Here is a 22,973-nt window from a genome sequence, read left to right on the forward strand (position 1 = left end):
TACCTCCTCCACAAAGTGGGTCTGTTTGGGTCCTTTGTTTCTCCTACCTCCTCTCTGCTCCTTGGGTGGCAGACTTTCAGGGGTAGGAGATTTTGTTTCTGGTTCCTGGTTTTCCAGGGGCTGTTTACAAGTTGGGAAGGAAGCTTCCTCCAAGGCTTTACACCCCCCTTCCCCTTGTGCCTCCTCCCTGGGAACCGGTGGGTTATCACAGTGCTGCCCCCGTCATTGTTCTGGAGCACCAGGCCCAGAGTTTGGGGCATTCTGCAGTGGCATGCTCATCTGAGGGTTCTGTTGAGCCCTCAGTATGTGACCCAGATCCCGTGACATATTTTGGACCTGGCGCTCAAGTTGTGAAACCCGCTCAGGCTGATACGGGGCTCTATTTTCTCCCCTGGGCTGATCCCGGGAAGGGTAGCTATCCCTTCTCTGGTAATACCCCGGATTGGGAAGATTTGGGTACCCCTCCACCCTTGGCCTCCCCTCTCCCGGATTAGGTTGTCTGGGCTCAGGGAATTGGGGAAAGAAGGATGGATAATTTTGGGGCTGGAAATTGGGTGGATACCTGGAAAAAAAGTTCTGCCCAGGATTTGGTGAATTTCTGCCCTCCTGGGGGAAGTTAGGAGGGAAGTTCCCTGGGTCAGGTGCTTGGCTGGATCCCCCCCCTTGGGCTGGAGGAGTCCACACATAACCCAGGATGGGTCGGTTTCCCTTGTAGCGGGGACTTACATAATCAGGTCGGCAGGGGAACCCATTTGTGGGACTACCTCCTCGACTCCCTGTCTTTGACTGGCCCGAGGGCCTTCTGGGCTGTGAATTATTTGGTGCAGGCAGGTTTTTAGGCCCCCCATCTCCAAATCTAAAACGGGAGCAACCTTTACCTCCACCACCTTGGCAGCAGCAGGGGTGCTGTTGGTTTTGGGGTTTTTCTGCGCATTACTTTTATTTTCTATGGGCTTCTGCACCTCATAGATCCGGGTAGCCTGTTCAATGACCCAGTCTAGTGACCTCTTCTCGTGAAAATCTCTCACTAGCTGGGTCATGATGTGTTTGGGCAAGGCATGGAAAAAAGTATTGACAAATTCTCTGCTGTCCGTGTGCACCCTTCTGGTGGTCTGCGCAAAGGCACGCTTCAATTCTTGCACAAATTCTTGTGGGGCCTGATCCTCCCCACATTGCAAATTGTAGGCTGCCTTGGGAGCCTCTTGAGGATTTCTATGAACAGAAAAATGTTTCAAGGTGGCCGCCCTATATGCGGACCATCTTGAATGGTTTTGGTCCTCCAGCCCTGCAAAGAAACTGGAGTATTCTGGGGAGAATGTCCATTTGACGTACTAGATGCAGCTACTGCTGTCCTTCAAATGGAACGTCTCCATCATTTGCTCATAGAGCTCCAGGTGTTCCCAAACAGAATACTTGGCGTTCTTATGATAAGGCGGGATGACACTCCTTATTGCCTTTATTTGTTTCAATGGGTCCTTAAGCAAGGCCCTTTTTGCCTTATTGGCCTTTTTGGTTCCAGTAACCCTGGTCCATTCATCCTCTGACTCTGAAGCACTGCTCCCAGAGGTGCCCGTCTGATCTTCCAGGTTTTCCCGGATTCTGCGAGCCTGGGAATGGCTGGCAGAATGAGGGAACCTGGTCTCCTGTGTCCTGTGACGCTCAGAGGAGTCTTCAGATCCCTCCTTGCTGCCAGGATTTAGTGGGTACCTCCCCACTGACCTAACTGGGCAGAGGTTTTCAGGATGTCCTTAGTGGGCCTACTCTCCTGGGGTTCCCCACTAAATTGCACTGTGCTTGGGTGCCCATACCCGGATGCCCGCACCTCCATTCCTGGGTGGTACTGGCCTATGAGCCCATATTTTTAGCTGGATATTAATCTGCCATCCCTGTGGCCCCGTGCTCATGTGCGACAGGGAACAGAGTCCAGGGACTGGTAGAGATGAAGGCCTCTGGTACTAGGGCTCCTGAGGTTATGCTCAGGCGTTTCCCTTTCCCAGCGAACTTCATCTCTATCAGCCCCTGCTCCCTTTTGCAATGCAAGAGCCTGGGCTTTCAGCTCCTCAACCAAGGCCTTACTCGACTCTATCAATCTCTCCTGCATGGACACCTGTTACTGGAGCCTATCATTGTGCTGGCAGAGAGCCTCATTCTCTCTCTGTGCCTCCTGATTGGTCCTGGAGTACTGGGCCAGTCTTTCCTGCATGTGGGTTACCCCCTGCGTCCCATCCCTACTGGCCTGCTCCTTTCTTGCCAGAGCCTCTTCCACCCTCCTGGTGTGCTCTAACAGGTTCTGATGCTCGTTTTGGAGGTCACCCAGACCCTGGAGGGCCAAGTGATTTTCTTCGGTTTTTCTTTTTAAATGGCAGACTTCCTGGCCTAAGGTGTCCCTTTCCTGACTAAGAGTCTGCATCTGTGCCGCCAGGTCGTCCCTTTGCCTTTGAAGGGCACCAGCTTTCTGGCGCTCCTGATCAAACTCTGCCTGGGTAGCCAGGTCTTTCAGGATCAGTTTATTGCTCTCTGCCTTTTCCCTATCTAGGTGGCTTTGCACGGTGGCTACCTGCTCAGCACATGCCCTATTGAAATCTAATTGTTGCTCCAGCTTTTTCTGGCTCTGCAGTAGGGAGTCCAAATCTTCTTGGTACTCCTTCTGCAAGGCCAGAAATCTGGTATCCTGGTCAGACTATTCCTGTTGCAGGATACACATGTCCTCTTTAATTTTAATGAGATACTGTCTGCTCTCATTTTCTGACTCCTGGCTTCTGTGCGTCCTCTGCTCAGAAGAGACCAGGTCAGATTGGGCCTTCTCTAACGCGATCTGTTGCCTATTTGCCAGATCTTGGCCTTCAGCACATTTGTCCTGCATGTCTCCCATATATAGGTACAAATATGCCGCTATCCTAACCATCTTGTCGTGTTCATCTTTAGCTTTAGGAGCCACGTATAGTTCACTCAGGGCCACATGTAAGGGACCCTGATCTCTTCAGATATCTAACCCAGTTGCAGTGACCTGTTGCGTGATTGCCTGCAACCACGCATCCTGGCCCTGCTCAATCCATTCACCTCTCACAAATAGCTTATGTAAGAAGTGCTCTCTGGCTATTTTGATGTCTACCAGTGTCGTCATTCTGGAATTTGAGTTCCTTCCTGGCTTACAGAAGTTTGTATTTTATTTTGCAAAACAGACCGTTTCCTTAGAGCGTTCCTTTGAGGGGTGCTTTCACAGTGTAAAACAGCATGGTGATCTAACCGGATATGTGTATCTGGTCAGTTGGCACACTGTATTAAGCTGCACAAGTGGTAAATCTAATCCAGAATATCCCGGCTACGAGCCCCCACTCTGTAAGTGACTCCAATCAAGCAATCCCACTAAGTCAGTGCCTTGTCTGGGATGCCCAAGGGAAACCCTTATTTATGTAGTTTTATGGCAAGTTATAAACTGGATGATGAACCCTTGTATAATACCCCTCTCTTAGAATCCCCCTTGACCCCACTGAGCCAAGAAGTAGGCTTGTTTTGTAAATTTAAAAGGTTTATTTGGTCAGTTTACCAATATCGGACATTTACCAAAAATTACACAAATATGTTGAAGGAGTATGGACATTAATTGATGAAGTGTCAGATTTTTAGCATGCAGACATTTGGAGTAAGACCCTATTTTCTGCTAGCAACCCCCCAGAATACACCACAGGGTCCTAACACCTCTTAAAACATGCACAGAAAAATCACAAGAATAATGATATTACTTATATAATTCTGACAAGTCCGTACTAGGTATTATCCATCTTTTTTTTAAATTATGCTCTGGCCCAAAGGGGTGTGGTTTCCCCCAAGCACATGGTGGAGTTTCTCGTTTGTCCACTTCCCCCAAGCTCAGCTTGCCCTCACAGGCACTGCCCCTCCCAGCTTCTCCCAAGAGGAAGCCACTTTACACCCCCCCCCCACATAACATTTGCCTGATTCCAGGAGAGGGCTTTGTTCAGTTTCCTGTAGTCCCCAGGTGTCACTCCATTAATTCAATCAGAGAGGTGTCATCTCCTTTTGGCAGGGGCAGCAGGATGCAGCTAGGCCTGGGAAGAGTTGTTGAGCCAGTTCAACTCCTGTCGGGGGTAGTTGTCATGCAGAATTCAGCTAAATGTCACTTTAGTTCCCATTTTTCTACATTCAACCCAAACTTACAATTTTTACACATGCAGCTAGAACACTAATTCTAAGTTCAAAACTATGACATTTAAACAATTGCAACCTATGTGACACTCACAAGTAGGTCACTCTTTTATTCTAAACATTTTGAATTTAGTGGCTTTACCCCCAAATTCACTTAAGCTGCTGACATCCCCAGCTATTTTTTTTTATATATACCTTAAATAATTACTTCCTTCAAGTCATTTCAGAATATAGTTTTACATTGTATCCACCTCTTAGCAAGTCTTTCCTTGGCCTGGTTTGGGTTCATTTGTTCAGTTTTACACAAAATTCTGGTGGTTTTAAAACGCCGGCTTTCTGATAGTGGTGAGCACCAGTATTGCATCCCTTTTGACATTAATAAAATGAATTCCCCACAATTCTGAGTTGCTTTTGGCAATCAGCATTGCCATTCCCAATGGTTTCAGGCTACTGTGTGTGCAGCCAATGGTGGTTTTAGGCAGTGCCCTCCTGTGCTCACAACATAGGCAAAAATGGGTGGCAGCCTATTCTTCATGTTTTCCCTGTGCACTCTCTGGGAAGTTCTGGCCATCATGATGTTTTCAATGCCAGTACTGCACAAAACATCCCACAGAAGGAGTCTGGCAGGGAGGTATTTAGGGAGGGAAAGCCGAATGTAAAGAGGTCCCAGGATCCAGAAAGTCTTGTGGATGATGCAAAAAATCTTGAGAGTGATCCTTCCGGTGAACGGGAGCCAGTGGAGAGATGCAGTCTCTGGGTTTGAGGCCAAGGATAAGTCTTGCAGTCCTACTCTGGATTGAAGGGGGCAAAGGGAGGAAAGAGGCAGATTGAGGAAGGGGTTGTTGCAGTAGTCAAGCCTAGAGAGAATCAGGGATCTGAAGACATTACGCTTCTGTGAGAAGGTTAGGAAAGGTAGAATGCCCCTGAGAAGGTGGAACTGAAAGTTGGACTTCTTGGCAAGGTCAGTGATGGGTGGAGAGAAAGAGAGTTAGGAGTCAAAGATGATCCCAAGGTTCTTTGCCTCACTGGTGGGTGATAGATCCTAGTCAAACTTCCACTTCTGCATTTCTGCAATAATTCTCATTAAACACCACCATTTAAATTTCTATTCCATATACCCATTTGATATGATCCATCATTCTATGAAACATATGCAATTCTGTGTGTGTGTGTGTGACATGTACCAAATTCATTAACCTTAATTCCTTATTACTAGCTGTAAACTGTCCAGCCACCACCGCCACAAGATTTACTCTTATACCATAACCTTTGTTTCCAACTCTCCCATTTCTTGCCCACACAGCATTTTAACTTTGATACCATTATATCAGTGACCATTCACCTTATCCAGTATTTCCATTTCTCTACTTGATACCATAATATTAGTGGCTTAACATATTTACCACTCGTCCAATTCCTTCAGACACCAATGTCAATTCCACCACTAACTGCTGGTCAATGTTTTTAGTTATCATCTGGTTCTGTATTGGAAACATCTGTTTTTACTCATATTCACTTTAACTAATATTTTCAATGACTCCACAACCTATTATTATAGTTCTCCTTCTCAGATACCTCTTAGCAATTGGCCTCAAGTTCAGTGCTCCTGAGGAACACTATTTCACAAGGAGGGCTAGTCAGAGCCTTCCCGCAAATCACTTCAAAAGGTTGACCTGTAAAAGACATGTTTTCAAACAACCATTTCAGTCTTAAATTCTTAATTCTAAATTCACATCCATGGCACCTGCTTTCAAGCATGAATTCAAAAATAACTATCTGTCTTTACATTAAAATATTCCCTTTTAGGACCTTTTCTTCAACACAGATGCTTGATATCATCTAATTGGTGAGTTCTGTTTGTAGACCCTTTTGCTTATTTGAGAAAAGAAAGAACAAAACCCCATTTATGTTTTAGTTCCTTATTGTTTACTGAACATTATCAATAATGCTCATAAATGTGGCATTATTTTTGCAATTTCCCGATACTCACATTATGCTGCGTTATTTAGGCCCAGTAATCCTCTGCAGGTTTTTCCTCGCTTCGTTCTGCATTTCTAACTGCCGCCATTTTGAAAGATTGTGTATACATACACTGTGTGATGTCACACGTCAAACGTATGAAGTCACGTCATGTGAAAAGAAGTATGCCTTTGTGCAAGCACATCTGTTTTTATCTAGAATCTATATTGTGGCGCCTTTTAATCATAGTGCTTCTAGATGACTGGTCTTTGACTAAGTTCCTAATTTGTATTCCTATCACTGCTAATATTGCAATGATTCCTCTACAGATGCAGGTTTTATAAACTGCCAGACTCTCAGAATGTTATGCCAAGTCACACGCTTTTCACTTCTAAATCCATTGTAATGCCAAAGCAATCTATAACACCATGTATTACAAATCGCAATATTTCTTTCTTAAAGGATCCATATCCTTACCCAAATCGTATCCATGGTTTTAAACCATGAAGATAGACTAACATTTAGTATAGTCAAATTACAAGCTTTATTGACCACCCTGCCCGTCTCCTGTTCTTCTATACATCACACAGATTTACTTTTCTGTGCTACCAACCTTGTGGTGTGTTCGGACTAACCACACATCATGTTGATTTAAATCAGTTACATGATAGCCATTTTGGGTGCCCTTGAATGAAGCACTAGACTAATTCACTTCTTTGAACTACCTATCTTGACTTAGTTTTGGCTCATAAATACACAGATCTTACCAGTGGTCGAAGTGTACGAAAATGAGTAGTGGAACTATGTTCCCTGCTGGCCTGCACCCACTCCCCACAAACCCCCTCCCACACACAAAGCACCCCCCCAAAAACATGCGCCTGCTGTTTAAGGGAACGTTCAGTGTAGTGCACTGAAAGTGCAAGTTTCAACTTCTTCCTACACTTTTATTTTAAAACAAAACCATTACAGAACGGTTTCTTTTTAAAATAAAAGTATAGGAACAGTAAAACTTAATTTTAAAAAGTAGAGGAGCACCGCTCCCAACCGATCCCGCTCACTTCGACCACTGGATCTTACACATAAGAATCTATTAACGACAAATTGAATATTCAACCATTCCGTTCTTCTCTGATATGCAAAACAATAGAGTTCATTCCATAAGTTATAACAAGTTACACAAATTAATTTTAGAGAGAGAGCGAGAGAGTGAGAGAGAGAGAGAGAGAGAGAGAGAGAGAGAGAGAGAGACTAAGGCAGAGAGGAAAAAGTGAGATGAAGGAGAAGAAGGGAGACACAAGATATATCACTAGAAAGAAGGAGAGAGAAAATGGGAGCTGGTGGGCTGGTGGGAGTGAACAAGGGGAGGCAGTAAAAGAGAAAATGCGGGGGGTGATAAGATAACACAGACAGAGCAAAGGACATACAGTGAAGTCCAGGTGCGTAACGTATTAATTATCACCATCATCATAGCTTTATTTTTACTAAAAGCCATACAAGTTTAACAAATACAACATCCAGCAATGTACAAAGAATCACACATAGGTGTTCCCAGAAAGAATAAAGTCAGTTTAAAGTTAGAAATAAGCTGGATGTTGCTTGGTAGTAACATGCATAGCTGAGTTCATGCCAAAAGCCTATGTTAGGGCAAAAAAAGTAACTACATGTTATTAAAGGACCATGAAACTTGATAGTCTGAACAAGGGGGCCTAGCTTTGGGGCCAATTTCAGCACAGCATTTGCTCCTGTGAGCAAAGACCAGTGGGGATATTATTGCAGGACAAATGAACAAGTACTATTAGAGAATTGGTAGAGATCCACATGATTTGTTAAAACGTAATCTACCCTTGACTAAATAATAATCTTTATAGCCGACGCCTAGTTTCAAGGCGGTTGACTACCCGCTTTTGACAAAATGAAAATTTGGTGGTAAGCGCACCTAGAGTCATTTATTTTCTTGAATTGTGCCAAAATATAAAGAACAACAGTAATTGAAGCTGTGTTTGAACTACAGGACTAGGCATCTGTCTTTTCTGTCTCTTCTATCTCTTCTGTCATTGTTGAGAGTGTCTAATGAAAGAAATGTTACCTTCGAGAACCGATTTTTACATTAAGAGAAATTGGTCCCCTGAAGAAGTTTTGGTACCTGTATAAGTACATGTTAAAGAACGAAACATGTTGGGTTATGTATACTGCATTTGTTAACAGTGGTATCAATTTCACATTCATGTTCATAGGAGCATCATATTAGCATTCTCAAGGAGTATTAGATCTTCCTAGCAAAGTACGCTGAAGGACTATTGCATACTATCTTCTCTAAATTGACGTGTTAAGCAGTGCATTACTGCTTGTGCGAGATTCTCTGATATATGTTTTAGACTTTGTGTATGTGTAAAATAATGTTGTTATGCACAAGTCACTTTAATCACTTGCACACAACACTTTTAGTGACTTAACAAATCTATCTTTACTGATTTTATGCTATGAATTTCAATACAATTTTTTAAATACTATTTGTGGGGCGCTTTGGTTTAAAAACTATAGTATTTTCTGCTATGAGGTTTAGACATGTGTGTTATTAATTCACATTTCTCATTATTGATGTAGATAACATTTATTGAAACAGTGCAGTGGTGTAGTGATCATTAGTGTTTACTATATTTTGTCTCTGGGTATGATCCCTCCAACCCTTAATTACCCAGTGTCTCTCCAAAGGTATTTGTTGATTGGCTATTGGCCACTCTCTCACAGGAAAAGGTAAAACCTGTCTTTTGTCTGACGGCAAGTCACCAGGGGCTGCCTGTGTCCCCAATCTTACGGTCCCTCGGCTCACAGAACCAGGTGTTTCTTTGTCCTGCAGAGGCCCTTTAGGGGACCCCTGCGGCCATTTAATTGCATTAGGGAGTTTTGCAGGCTGAAGGATTTCATCAGATGCAGGTATCTTGCGTGTTATGTTTTCCCCCATTACAGGTATTAGGGTACAGGGAATAGGGTTAGGACTGGAAGGTCGAAGATCTAGGCTTTCTGGGGTTAGGGGCTAGCAATCACTGTACAGCTTGTAGAGGAGGGCATCCCAAGATTCAGCAAAAGGTTGAAAGCGATGACACCCCCTGCGGCCATCCAGACGGGAACATCCATGGGTGTCGGCAATGGCACAGAGCCCATGTATTCATTTGCGGTGCGTGGGCACAGGCATCCAACAGTTTCCGGTTTGCTTAGGGTGGCAAAATTAGCGATATCTTGGCCAACAATTCTCTCTCCCCACGAATCCAGACTGGTTGCAAGGGTGGTTGGGGAGGGCCAAACGAGCCCAGGAAATTATACAATTTAGTTATTAGGGAATGGGCTTCGCCAAAAGGTCTTTTAACATTAGCTGTGCTTGCCTCTTTGGTACATGCTGTTATCAGTTGGTCTGGCGCTGGGAGTTTCTTTTTGACTAATAAGATATTCAATTTTAATGTGGATGCAGACACAAGTGCAGGGTTTGCTTGCACATCTGGGTTGTCAATAATTGGCCTATCCATTTTGAGTACACTAGGCCTTCTATTCAGAATGGAAAAAGTACGTTACACGGGGCCACTCTCCTCATTTTCTTACTAAGTTTTCCTGCATTGATCAGCTAGCCCTGAGTCCCTTGACCCAATATCAAAGGAATGGCAAATAGGTGCAGTGACTCTCACCTGTTTCTGTGCAACCCTGGGGATCCTTGCTACGGCTCTCCCTCCCAATCCACATGTGCACCGGAGATTTCCTGCTACACCGGTTCTGTCAAGTAGCCATGTCAGAGCCAGTTGCTTCAAAAGCCTTCGAAGGAACAGAACAGACAGCAACCTTCAGGGTACCCCCAGTTGCAAACACCCTTGGGTGCAAACACCTGCACCCATCCCCCAATGGGATTTGCCCTCACGGGGGGGGGGGGACTCAGCAGTTTTTAGTCCAGGGGTTTGGCCTCAATCTGGCAGCAGCAGCAGTGAAGAAAGACTCACCCTCCGGTGCAAACACCCACACCCTTTTCCCCCCACTGGCTTTGCCCTCATGGGAGGGGGTCTTCACAGTTTTCTGTCCAGGGGGGCGGGCCCTCAATCCGGCAGCAGCAGCAGTGAGGAAAGACTTACCCTTTGGTTCAAACGCCTGCACCCTTTCCCCACACGGAAGTAATTAAGGCGATACAGGTGCTGGGTGTGCATTCATCACCAGAGGCTGTGTTTAGTTCAGCCATTTCTATGAACGTTTTGGTGAAACAGAGAATACAGGAAGGAATGCACTGACTGCAGGTGGCAGAGACTGACAAGTATGCATGTAGGCCTGCAGCTGCAGATGCGAGCAGGATGCATGGAGGTCAGCAGCTGCAGATGCGAGCAGGATGCATGGAGGCCAGCAGCTGCAGATGCGAGCAGCATGAATCGAGGCCAGTAGCTGCAGATGCGAGCAGGATGCATGGAGGCCAGCAGCTGCAGATGCGAGCAGGATGCATGGAGGCCAGCAGCTGCAGGTGCGAGCAGGATGCATGGAGGCCAGCAGCTGCAGATGGGAGCAGGATGCTTGGAGGCCAGCAGCTGGAAATGCAGCAGGGATAGATTTGCCAGTGGCTCATTGCCGACCATGATAGAGGATGGACCTCTGAGGTGAACCAGGAGGGGCTGGAGACTCAGGATGAAAACTCATAGACACCAGCAAGTAATGGGCAGGGAATCCCACTCACGTATTCACCTGGAGTTGGAAAAGATCTAAGTCTAACAATATAATCACAGACAATATTATTTCGAAAATTCTGTACTTTTGAAAACATATTGCTGGTTATAGTTAAATGTGCATGTCTTCCTACTCTGCTACAGACATCCACTACCCTGTTCCCTCCGTTACCAATTCATAGCTCCACACTTTGCAGCAATTCATTTTCCTTCAAACATTATAATGAGGTGAAATCGCCCTCCCCGCTGACCCTTTGCTGCCCTCCTGACCTCCCTCCTTTTCCTGAAGCAATGTGCCCTTTTCTCCCTTTTTGAAAATGTTTAGCTGCATTGTTTTAAAAGGAGACACCACCGCTTGCACTACCCCCTGTAACCATAGGCCTTCTTGATTCAATGTTTAAGCTTTTTTTCAGTTTCTCTGTAAGGTGGGGCTAAGCGCCAACTAGAAAACAAAACTCTTGCATTAGAGTGCACACAGCAAGAAATGGCATATATGGAGGGATACAAAGCTTGTAGGTGGTGGTTGGTTATTTACCCACCCACTGACTGCCCATGGCCATGTTACTCCCTATCACAATTCCCACCCACTTCCTGTGCCTTCTCTGCCAAAACACACCGTAGTGGGATGTCAAGCCTTATCATCAAATCTTGCGTTCAAAGTGCCTGCCAGTGTTTTTTTAAAGTAGCCGTCTCAGAATGAATTACTTAACTATAGATGTCAACGTGCTATTTGTGTAAAAAAATATATATATATCTTCACCAGGTCAGCCTTCAGCCACTCGATGTATAAGCACTCTGCATGTCCTTCACTGAAGTCCTGTCAAAAGCCAGCATTGGCAAAGCAAAGCCAACAATTTTGGCTTGTTTAAACGTATTAGGCATTTGCCAAGCTCTGCTATTATATGCCCAGGCACTTGTGCAGCTCTGCAGCTGCTACCCTCAATGGCCAGTTAATACCACTATGGCACTGCCTGGCAAATGCCTTTCCCATGCCCACTCAAAAGCCAAACTGTTGGCATCGATGTCCTCTCTGTACCGCTCGCCTGACTCTAGTTCTGGCGTCCATTTTGATGTAAGGGCCAGTTCCTCTTGGCAGCAAACTTCACTGGCTTCCGGTCAAACATCGTATAACACACAAGGTGCTGACTACGACCCACAAATGCGTTAGTCTCAGCAGTCCGACATACTTGTCAGCACGCATTAGTACCAAGCCTAATGAGAGAAATCTTCGCTCATCCACTGCAGTCGTCCTCAAACACCCCAAATTTAGGACAGCCAAATTTGGAGGCACCAGTCTCGATGCTTAGGGCCTCCTCCTTTGGAATGCACTACCAGCCCGGATACGGCAGATCCAGAGGTATACTGTATTCAAATGTGCCATAAAAACTCCCTTTTTCAACCTGGACTAACTCATTGACTATGCCCTCCTCTTCTGCCTTATGTGCCTGTTTGTCCTTGCCTTGTCTTTGTGTGCGCCCTGAGGCCCACGGGCATGTTGGCGTGTTACAAAAAATGAAATAAATAAATAAAAATAAAATACCTCAGTTGTTGTTGTCCGTTTGTGGGGTTTGTAGTGACGTTAAATGTGTGCATTCCTGTCAAAAGGTGTTGGTCTGATTTTTGGGGTGTACATTCTTGAAGCAGCCCATTCTGGCTACCCGTCATTATCATTTCCTGCTAATATGGCATATTCTTTGTTTGAATGCGGTGTAACGCATTCAAAAGCTGCAGACAGCCCACAGATGCATTTCTTCCCCTCGCCTCCTTCCTTCTCTCGGTGCAGGCATTTATTTGATTGCAACACTACACAGATTGAGTGCTCTGTTGTTTGGTATTAACTTCTGTAATCCTTTTAGAAGGAATGATAATATGTGTTTGGCACTCTTAATTACTCATATCACCATAAAGTGAGCTATAAATCAGTTTAGTTTCTTCTGTCTGAGAGCTCCAAATATTTATAATAAACATCTCAACGCAATGAATCACAGTGTACGCGAAGGAGAGAAGGTTTGTATGACAGGCTGCTCAAGGCTGAGAGTAGTATTAACGAAGGAGGGAAGGAACTGCTGAATTGTGGTGCCTCATACTGTGGGTCCATAATGCATGACAGCCAATGTGGGAGTACATGTATGTGGCTATCAGGGCTCAGGAAGTGTCTATGACAGTGAAAGACTATTGTTAGGCTATCTCCAAGTAAAATTGTGATTATTGCGTACACCGTTTGTAGATGATTGATAAATATTATCTCTCAAAGGTACAATAGGAGGGTCTTAAATGTTGCCCCACCAATATGTTGGAGGCACTGAGTAGCAAGGGAGCCTAAACCAAGCAGGTGAGGTTCGAGCCAGTTCTCCGCAGGAAGATTTTTTTTCAAATAATGGCCTAAAAGGTGGATTTTACAGCACACTTTCTGTGAAAAATTGGGAAAAAGCTACACAGATTACAATCAGTTTTGTAGGGTAACACAAGAAAATATCCTACACAGGAGCATTTTTATTGATGCCAGTAAAAAAAGCAATGCCAAAGTAACAAAATATGTCCAGACTGGCTGAAACAATGTAGCTGAGTATGGCTCTGTATGCAAATTCATCATGGTGCCTTTACCCTTCATGCAAGTAAAACATACCATGACAAAGCCAGTCTGGACATATTTTCTTACTATGGCATGGTACCTGTGACAAATCAACTTCCGGGCTACCAGTGGTCCAGGGATAAATATCAATTTCTAAACAATCAATCAGCCCCACACTTCTAGAACACATTAAGGGGTCCGAACAGATTGGAACCACAAGCAAATTATAAACCTCCTTGACCAATTTTGGTAACGTGGACTGAATGGCAGGCTTATCTCCGCAAGGTTGTGGATGGTTGGTTAGTTGCAACACAGCTAAACTATGATTATTGTCCAATGATAAAAGGGATTGTCCAGTCAAGGTTGTATAAAAAAGATCTACTTTATTATTATCACAACAGACAGTTCTGGCACACTGCAAAATACAACCCACCCTGTAAAGGAATACAGAGGATAGACAGTTTCAAATGAGGAAAAGGGATTCACTCTGGATACTGACCGGAGGGTAGTCGGTATAGTAATTGATCGCAATAGTTCAAGGATGCTTGGTTTCAACACAAAGAGAGTAATGGGTCATACACTGTCATTAGGGGCCTTTCGGAGAAGGACCAGAGGGAAAGAACCACAATGTACCTTGTGCTTGTAGAAGTTCTTGGTGCTCGACAGCGTCAAGTCTGTTTTAGCGTGCCTTGCAGCCTCTGCGACCGGGTCCAAGAAGGGAGACAGCTGTGTGTATCAGACGGCATGCAGTTCGGTGAGCGAGACTGGGTGGATGGCTGCAGGCTGGCCTACCCGGTGGCTCAGGGTCAGGAATCGTCTCAGTGCTGGTCGTGGGTCTGAAGCATTCCACGAAGCACTGGTTAAGGCATCTCAGATGTCGTTAGCTACTGCGGCATAACAACAGTCAGCGGTGCAGTCAGTAGCAGCTTGAGGGGCTCGACTGGCTCTAAAATGTAATTTAAGGCAGATGTCAGTAGATGCTTCTCCTAAATTCTTCACTGGACTCGTTTTGTTCTTTAAGGTGGATGGCCCAAAGCTGAGGAGAATGCTGCAGGCAGCTGCCTTGTCCTTGGTTTGGTTCAGAGACTCTCTGGCACTTCCCACCTAGGAAGCTTGCTGCTAGCCTAGCAGGGCACGATTTATGCTGGCTTGGTACTGGTTCTGGAGCTGATGTATGGTCGCCTGGATTCAGTATCTCCCTCTGTCCCTGTGAGATGTTAAAGGGAGGGATCTTGCTTCCCTCTTGGAGGTCCTGGCCTTCCTTCACCGGCCGAAAATGTAAGGCAGATTGTACCATCAGCAAGGGGTCCAATACTGAGTTCTTCTTGCCACTCCTTACAAAGTCTTCAGATGGTCTGTCCAAAAAAGGGACTCACCCCTCTTTTAAAGCCAAAAGAGCCCCAGTGATTGGTGTAGGCTAAGCCTACCTTAATGAACCAATCACGGCTCCTCACCAACAATCTCCTGTATGCATGATGTCCTAACCAGAGTGCTTGGCAATAGAAAAGGTAAAGGGGTGAAAACATGAAATACTAAGCCCCACCCATCTTCCTGACTGTTGTAGATCAAAGGTTTGTTCTACCTAATTAAGCTCTCTGTGGTTCCTGAATAAAGCAGCAGATCTCTCTTGCATATGTGACGAGAACAGACTTTGTCTCCATCAAACCATGTACTAATAACTTCTGAATGTGCTCCCCCTTCGGGGATGACTTGCTTAAACACGCAGTCCCAGTCATGACATTTCATTGTCCATTGATGCTAAGGGCTGGAGCTGGCTTCAGGTTGACACAGTGTATATCAAAGGTTGTTGGGGTTTCCTGTCTCCATTGTTAACCTCACCAGCCATGCCCTATGTGGGCCTGTTTGAAGTATACTCCATTAGTGTGATATTCGGGTTAATCACAGCCACCATTCTGCAGGGCTCAACAAAAGAACAGGGCAAATACATGGAGCCATTGATAGTTAATTTGGCTGGCCTTTGCAGGGGCAATGTTTTTCCCTCCCCATTCTGAGAGGACATGGTGTCATATCACAACTAAATATGACAAGGGGGGCGGTGCCTGTAGGCTGTGTCCACCCATATTACACAGGACTATTTGTATGCCATGCAGTGAGCATATGAAAATGTGTGCGGTTCAGCCACACTCATTTTCTGGAGGTTGATCTACCATTGGTCAATTTCTTTTAAAATGTAAAAAAGGTCAGGCGAGCACACACGCACCATGCAGATGGTCGAATTTCTCACAGTACCTAAGTACGAAAATGTGTCCAGCAGACTGGCTGACCCAATATAGGCAAGTACAGCCATGTAGGAATATAATAATGCTATATTTACAAGATGCCATAGTAAGGAATTATGACCAGACTGGGTTATGAAGGCAAGTATAGCCGTGTAAAACAACTGATCATACTGTTTTAACCTTGATGCCAGTAAAATTTGTCTTGCAAAACCATTATCGATGTATTTTCTTACTATGGCATAATGTCACAGTAAGAAAGTATGTCCAGCAGTAGTACAGACACTCATGGTGGTCTTTCTCTTGATGCCTGTAAACACATGTCATGCCAGAGTAAGACATTGAGACCAGATGTACCAATGTAGGACAGCACTGCCATGTGAGAACACTCATGTTTGATGTACCCTTGATGCCAGGACAAAATGCAATTTCAAAGCAGCCCAGACATATTTTCCTACCGTGGCCTCCTTACATAAAAAGAAACATATGTTCAGACTAACTTCAGTAATCTAGGCCAGAATGGCCAAGTAAGAACCCTTTTCATGTGGCCTTTACCCGTGATGCCTTAAAATTATAATGGTTTTCTGCAGAGAGAACATATGTTCAGACGGGTTGCACCAATGTAGGCCAGCATAGCCACCTAAGAACACTCAATATGTTGGCCTTTCCCTTCATATGATTACATAACAGCCCAGATGAAATGTCTTACTATGGCATAGTGCCACAGTAAGAACATATATCCAGACTGGTTTCAATAATGTTGTCCAGTATGGCCAATTAAGAACACTCATCCTTTTATCTTTACCCTTGATGCCAATGAAAAATACTATACCAAAGCCAATACAGACATATTTTCTTTCTCCTTCACCTTGCCACAGTAAGAACATAATATCATACTGCCTGCACTAACGTAATTCATTATGGCCACGTAAAAAAAATCATCATGTCAGCTTTCCAGCTAGATGCCAGTAAAATATGCCACCCATAAGCCATTCTGGACACATTGTTGTAATATAACATGATCCCATTGCTAGAAAATATGTACAGCCTCCTGGATGCACCAATGTAGGCCATTACTGCCACGTAAACAACACTCATGCTGGCTTTACCTTCATGCCAGAAACAAATACCATTTCAAAGAAGTCTGGACATATTCTCTTACTATGGCATGATGCTACAGTAAGACAAAATGTCCAGACTAGCTGCACATTGCACCAATGTAACCACCCCACCCACATCAGAGTACTCATGTTGTCTTTGCCCATAATTCCAGTAATAATAATAACATTATATGAATAACAGGCAAAGGCAATGTGAGTGTTCCCTAGCTGCCTCCCCACACCTCTAACTCTGTGAGGAAGGGTCATCAGTCATCATACAGCTGCCCCGACAACATATGGACATCTCTTCATTTAATTCAAGCACTCACACACGCACGTGTATAAATGCACACACTATTACAACAGTCTTTGACATGCTCCCACTCTCTCTAGATATATCTCTGGCTCAGTCTCGTACACACACCCATGAAACATTTAATGTAACTCGTTCTGCGCTCTGAGACTGACCTAGAGAAGGAAGAGGCATGTGTTTCCCTGCACCCATTCATGGAGATAAATCCTGTCAAGTAGGTTGACATCTCCCTAATGTATTTAATAGGCATGAGACAGTGCAGGGCGCTCCAGCCCTGGCCCATTTGCTGTCCTATGGAAAAGATATTTAGATGCTTTACAAATGCACGGACCATATTTGCAATGTTTATGAAATAGGACCCAGAGGGGGTGCACCATAGCGCCCCTATGGCGGGCTGTCCCTTCTCCTAACTAGCATTATCACCCGGGGAATGTTTGCCACCAATCAGCTGCTGAGGGACGCAGACTTAAGGCCTGATTCATAAATTCTTTGCACCGTGCAAAGTGACTTTTCACTGCTGAAAAGTGACTTTGCACAGTGCAAATAATTCCATGAAGCAGCCCCTTTTTTTCCCCATATCACAGCCTGTGTTCGATACTGATGGCTTCCGCCGTGTCTCCCAAGCTTCAATGAATCAACTTTACCCCGTGGAAACACGCCCGCTTGCCAAATACCGGTATGGATTTTAGGAGAAATCAGGTGCACCCTGATTGCAATGCTCCAGCTGGACCAGGTGGACCTTTATTCTTGCCGTGCCCCATAACCAGCTCGGATAAGCCAAGATGCTGACAGTGATAGTAATAAATGACTAGTGTTAATGAAGAAAGACTATGCATACAATTTGATGATTTTTATGGCCAAATTGGCACCACCTTGTAACTCTTTTCTGGTTGCACCCTATGCAGCTGCCTAGAATTGATTTCTTGTAGGGCCAATGCTGGGGGAAGTAGAAGTCACAGGCATTGGAGATAGAAGGCCAGTGTGGGACAATGATTGGGAGTCAGTGGCATTTTCATTCACAGAAAACTAGTGTTTTGATGTACGGAGTTATTGTTTTGAAATAGGGCAGAGCTATTCAGTTTAGCCAGTCGTTGGGGGACATGTTCTGTGGTGTGCTACCCTTTGTCAATGGCTGTGTTGCCTGTCTCTACTCCAATGCCCATTATAGAAGTCACATTTTCTTTGTCCTCTCTTTCCAACCCCCCCGGCAGATTCACTCAGATTCCGATGATGGGGATGGCTCTATCAAGTACACCATTTCTGGGGAAGGCGCCGGGACCATCTTCATCATTGATGAACTCACGGGGGACATTCATGCTACTGAGCGACTGGACCGTGAGTACAAGACCTTCTACACCTTGCGAGCTCAGGCTCGGGACCGCGAAACCAGCAACCTGATGGAGCCCGAGTCAGAATTCATCATCAAGGTCCAGGATATCAATGACAGCGAACCCAAGTTCCTGCAGGTCCCCTACATAGGAAGTATCCCGGAGCTTTCACCAATCGGTGAGTGTCTGAATACAGGAGGCCCTCTATTGAAACCCGGTCTTTCCTTCATTAACCTCCTTCCCTGATGCAGTGCTTTTCTGTTGTTCCATGATTTGTATCCCCTCATCTTCTCACTTTTTCCCTGCCTCCCATTTGTTCTGATGTATTGTTTCCCTCTTAGCTCATAGTGTTTCGTTAATGCAGATACTTATAATTGCCTTATGTGCGTGATTGATCGTCACATGCTGATGCCCCTGTTGTAAAATGGTTGCCGAATGAAGAATTGGAAAAGCAGAGCCAGAAGGCGCTGGGTGCCATAGGCCCAGATTGCGAATAGTTTTTGAAGGTCCATGTCCAGGATTTTACAAATAATATTACTATTTAGAAATGGTGCCCATGTATATAATGCTTTGATAATTCAAATATGGGACGCCCACGACGAGTATGTCTGCACGCAGGAGTTCTTGATAATCTACATGCACTGTGTTAATGCTAGTCTGCCCCAGAGGACATATGCCACCTCCTCCATCCAGGACCTGCCTCACTTTACCCAGAGTTCCCACTCATACACCCGTAGACCCATAGACCCCATTGACTGTAGATGTCCTGGCACAAGTAATATCAATGCTGCACTTTGATACGGATGCAACAGGGTTATATAAAACCCTACGTGATCTGCCTCTGGCCCTCCTTAACAAAGAGTTTTTGGAGGGTGTCCCTAAAATCCATCACGCCTTCCTACCTCTTGACCGTTCGTATCAGAGGCCTGGGCATCGTTGTCCAATTGTATCTATGAACACCTTGAAGTTTTTCTGCAGTCCACGGTAAAATTACATTTCGGGGAGATCTAAAGTGTCCTTTTTACAGCCACTGAATTTCCAGGGAAGTGCTCTGCTGTGGAGGGAAAACCCCCATGCTCTGGACAGTTCTATACGGTCTTGAGAAGGCCCCTCTACTCTCAAATGTCCTCAATCTGTGCATTGCAAATAACATCTATAGGGTGGAGTCATGCTGTGAAGACGTCCTTCAGATAAACAGTTTTTTTTGCTTTGTTTTACACTCTAGTCTTTCTTTGGCGGGCTGGATCACACTATGTTGCTCCTTTCTCTTCAGTCCCGAAAGCGCCAGGAGGGGCTTATTTTGAGGCTAGACTAGCGTGAGAATAAAATCTGCTGGTTGGAATCTTTGCTGGCGATTGTGATTGTCCCTGTATTTGTGGTAGTGTTTCACTTCATTCATGTGGGAACTCGAGGCTAGCAGGCCTTGACTGCAAGCAAGTTGGGAATCCTAGGAAAGGGACACAGCAGATAACTTGAAAGGGCTCCTGACCCCACACATTGCAAGTGTGATCCCTTCCCAACGCAGCCTTCTCTGCACAATATTCTTGCCAGAGTTAGATATTGAAATGTTTAACCCGACAACAGAAATGGGCACCCTTTCAGTTGACTCATTAGTAATTATAATTTGGCATTTATATAGCGCTACAAACCCTCGAGCGCTGCTTATTATTACCCACGGTGTGTTGTGCTCATTTATGGAGCTCGGAAGGTTGAAAGGCTGAGTTTGGCCCTGCCAGGATTCAAACCTGTGTCAGCAGGCTCTGCACAGATGTCAAAGCGAGTGCTCTACTCGCTGTGCCACTTGACCTATGGTTGAAGAAGTCCACGTTGGCAGAATTAGTGCATATCACACCAAAGTTTGCTGTGGCTGGACAATAGCAATCCATTACAGGTGATGGTCATAGTGAAGAAAGGGCAGATTCTGACTCCATATGTTGGCATGGAGCCTGTAATAAGCATCACGAGTGTTAAGGCATTGGTACACCAGGGTTAGAAAATGAAGGGGCCCACTTTAAACTTTGACCCTTGTATTAGTCTTTCGATCTTGCAACTGTGCCAGACTTTCAAAATCAGTACCAACCTAGCTTTGGAGTTAACCATCATAAACTAGTTTGATAGACCAATCAAAGCAACCTTAAATAAAAGTACAAAGTCATCAAAGTTACTGAACATTGGAAGATTTAAGGGTCTTAATGTGTTGCTCTTGCGGCCTGTACACCAGCGAATCCCGACTAAGGACGGGGTTCATTCCTGTCCTGGTGTGAGTAGAAACAGAACCCGCTCAGCGATGCTACACCTCTGAAAGCCAATGCATATGCTTTTTTTTTTTAACCGACTTTATTTATTCAAAAAGTATCACATTCATATATTATATAGGCCAGTGATGTATCTTAGTGCAAGTCAATTATTGAAGCCACACATCAAGCTTTGAAATTACAATTTTGGTATAGCTTCACAAAATAACTTCAACCGTACAACAACCACTCCCCTAACACCCTCCCCACTCCCAGTTCCCATTGGTATGGATCAGTTCCAATTACGTTGGTTAGGATTGTTGTGTTCTGAGTGGGGGACCTCTGCGTAGTGTCGCGGCTCCTGTGCTTGATTTGTCCGTATTCAGTTGTGAATTGCTCTCAGCAGGTTTGGCCTGAAGAAGTATGCTTCTCTGTCGCTGACATGATCGAAGAAGGGGTCCCAAATAACTCCGAATTTCAGGTACTTGCCGTCCCTCAGGGCCCCCACCTTCTCCATGGCCATTACATTCCAGGTCTTTACCCACCAACATGCTGTTATTGGGCCTTCAGGGTTTTCCATGCTTGTGCCACGGTCATCTCTGCTGCCATTAACAGGTGGGTGATAAACGTTGCGTTGTTTCCTGTTGCCGCATATATGTCTTCCACCGTTGTGTCCAGGAGTATAGTTTTAGGTGCTGCTGGCAGCTGCTTCCCTTTGATCTCCTTTCTGTGGCCCAGGATTTCCTTCCAGTACGTTGCCGCCTTTGGGCAGGACCACCACATGTGATACAGATCTCCATTACCTCCGCAGTTTCTCCAGCACGTAGGAGGGTAGTTGGGGTTCATTTTGTGCAGCCTGTTGGGGTTCAAGTACCACCTAAAGAAAATCTTATGTGCGGTTTCTCTAACAGCTGTGCATGTGGAGGCTTTCAGTGCTCTTGTCCATATTTGTCACCATTCCTCCTCGGTAATGGGTTTTCCTATGTCTTTCGCCCAGTTGTCCATATATGGAAAGGTGTCACTCACTTGTGCTTTGTCCAGCTTGTATAGTTTGGACACAGCTCCTGCTTCGTCCCCTTCGTGTAGCGTTAGTTCCAGGCCCACCGTTTCCGTAGTAGCTGCTTTCTTGATTTCCCTATGCGTTATCCAGTGCCGGATCTGGATGTAGGTGTATCTGTCTGTTTCTCCATGCATATGCTTTTTTACCAGCATCTGGCCTTCTGTGTTCGGAAGTTGCGGGCTTGGTTTATGAATGTGAAAGTGACTGCCTTTCAATAGGCAGAACCTGAAACAAGATGATGCTCTTTCCAGGCCACACAACAAGGAGTTAATCAACTTCAGAAGATACATTTATATCTATAATTTCACAGAAAAGGGACTGGGCCCTAGAGTTGTAATTTTGTGTTGCTAAAGATATTGATGCAAGGTCACAGGATTTTGTTGAGGTGAAGCCCACACCTCTTTGTATGGGTAGGAAAAGGGGTCCTGGCTACCTTGCAATTTCTGATTTTTGGAAAAGCAGATTCTCCACGCTCTTTGCGGTTTAAACAATGCAGGTTTATTTAATAGTTAAGTGTGGAGTCATAGTCCTGGTAGTGGTCAGCCGACACGCGTTTCGACCTTGTTGGTCCTTATCAAGGCTAGTGGTTAATTTGCAGGTCTGGCCCCGAGTGGGGTCCCGTTTATGTTTTGGGCAGGTCCTGTATGTTCACAGCTGGGTCCTGAGTTGGCCTTGTGGTTTGGTGTAACGGTGTAGCTGTTGCTTCCTCTGTGTATCTATAATTGTTTGAAAACAAAGTCATCCTGCTGAAAAACTTTCAGTCATTTTTGACTATATTTAACCTTTAAAGAAACACTTTAAAGTTAACCGTTATGAAGGCACTGAAGAGGCTGAGATGGCCACACCATGAGACTTTGAATCCCCGCTATGCATGCTGGCATCCAGGCAATGATGCACAGCATCCTACTACTGGCGTGCAAGATCCTAAATTGATTTCCCTCAGAATGCAGATTCACGAAGTGGAAAGTGCCATGCACGATGCCCGTGTTGCTACAGTGATGCCCTAAAGCAGAGGTCTGCAACCTTTGGGTCCCCAGAGGTGTTGTACTACAAATCCTACCAGTCATAGGCAACCTAGCCAATGGTGAGGGATCACAGGAGTTGTAGTCCAAACATCTGGAGAGCCACATGTTGCAGACCCCTACCCTAAAGAAACATTGCCACATGTGTGCTGCTTCACATTCTGGTAGCACACTTGGCAAGATTTGCTGCAGTCTCTTAAAGGCATTGATATCAAATGTTCCATCGACTGCAGTTTTGGATTAAAGTCACTAAGGAGAATTCTGCGGTTAAGAAGTTCTGTCCCTGTACCATGAAG

The 22,973-nt window shown here is 45.0% G+C and overlaps 1 protein-coding gene across 1 annotated transcript in view; it reads left to right on the forward strand.

Moving 5' to 3' along the window:
- Window positions 1-22,973, forward strand: part of CDH22 (cadherin 22) — a 2,717,439-nt gene that overhangs the window by 983,552 nt on the left and 1,710,914 nt on the right. Inside the window, exon 4 of the mRNA XM_069651359.1 lies at window positions 18,245-18,539. Coding sequence (XP_069507460.1) covers window positions 18,245-18,539 — 295 coding nt within the window. The remainder of the gene's footprint in view (window positions 1-18,244; window positions 18,540-22,973) is intronic.

This window comes from Ambystoma mexicanum, chromosome 3p, assembly GCF_040938575.1.
Source record: "Ambystoma mexicanum isolate Mex_15411 chromosome 3p, UKY_AmexF1_1, whole genome shotgun sequence".
NCBI classification, from domain to species: Eukaryota; Metazoa; Chordata; class Amphibia; order Caudata; family Ambystomatidae; genus Ambystoma; species Ambystoma mexicanum.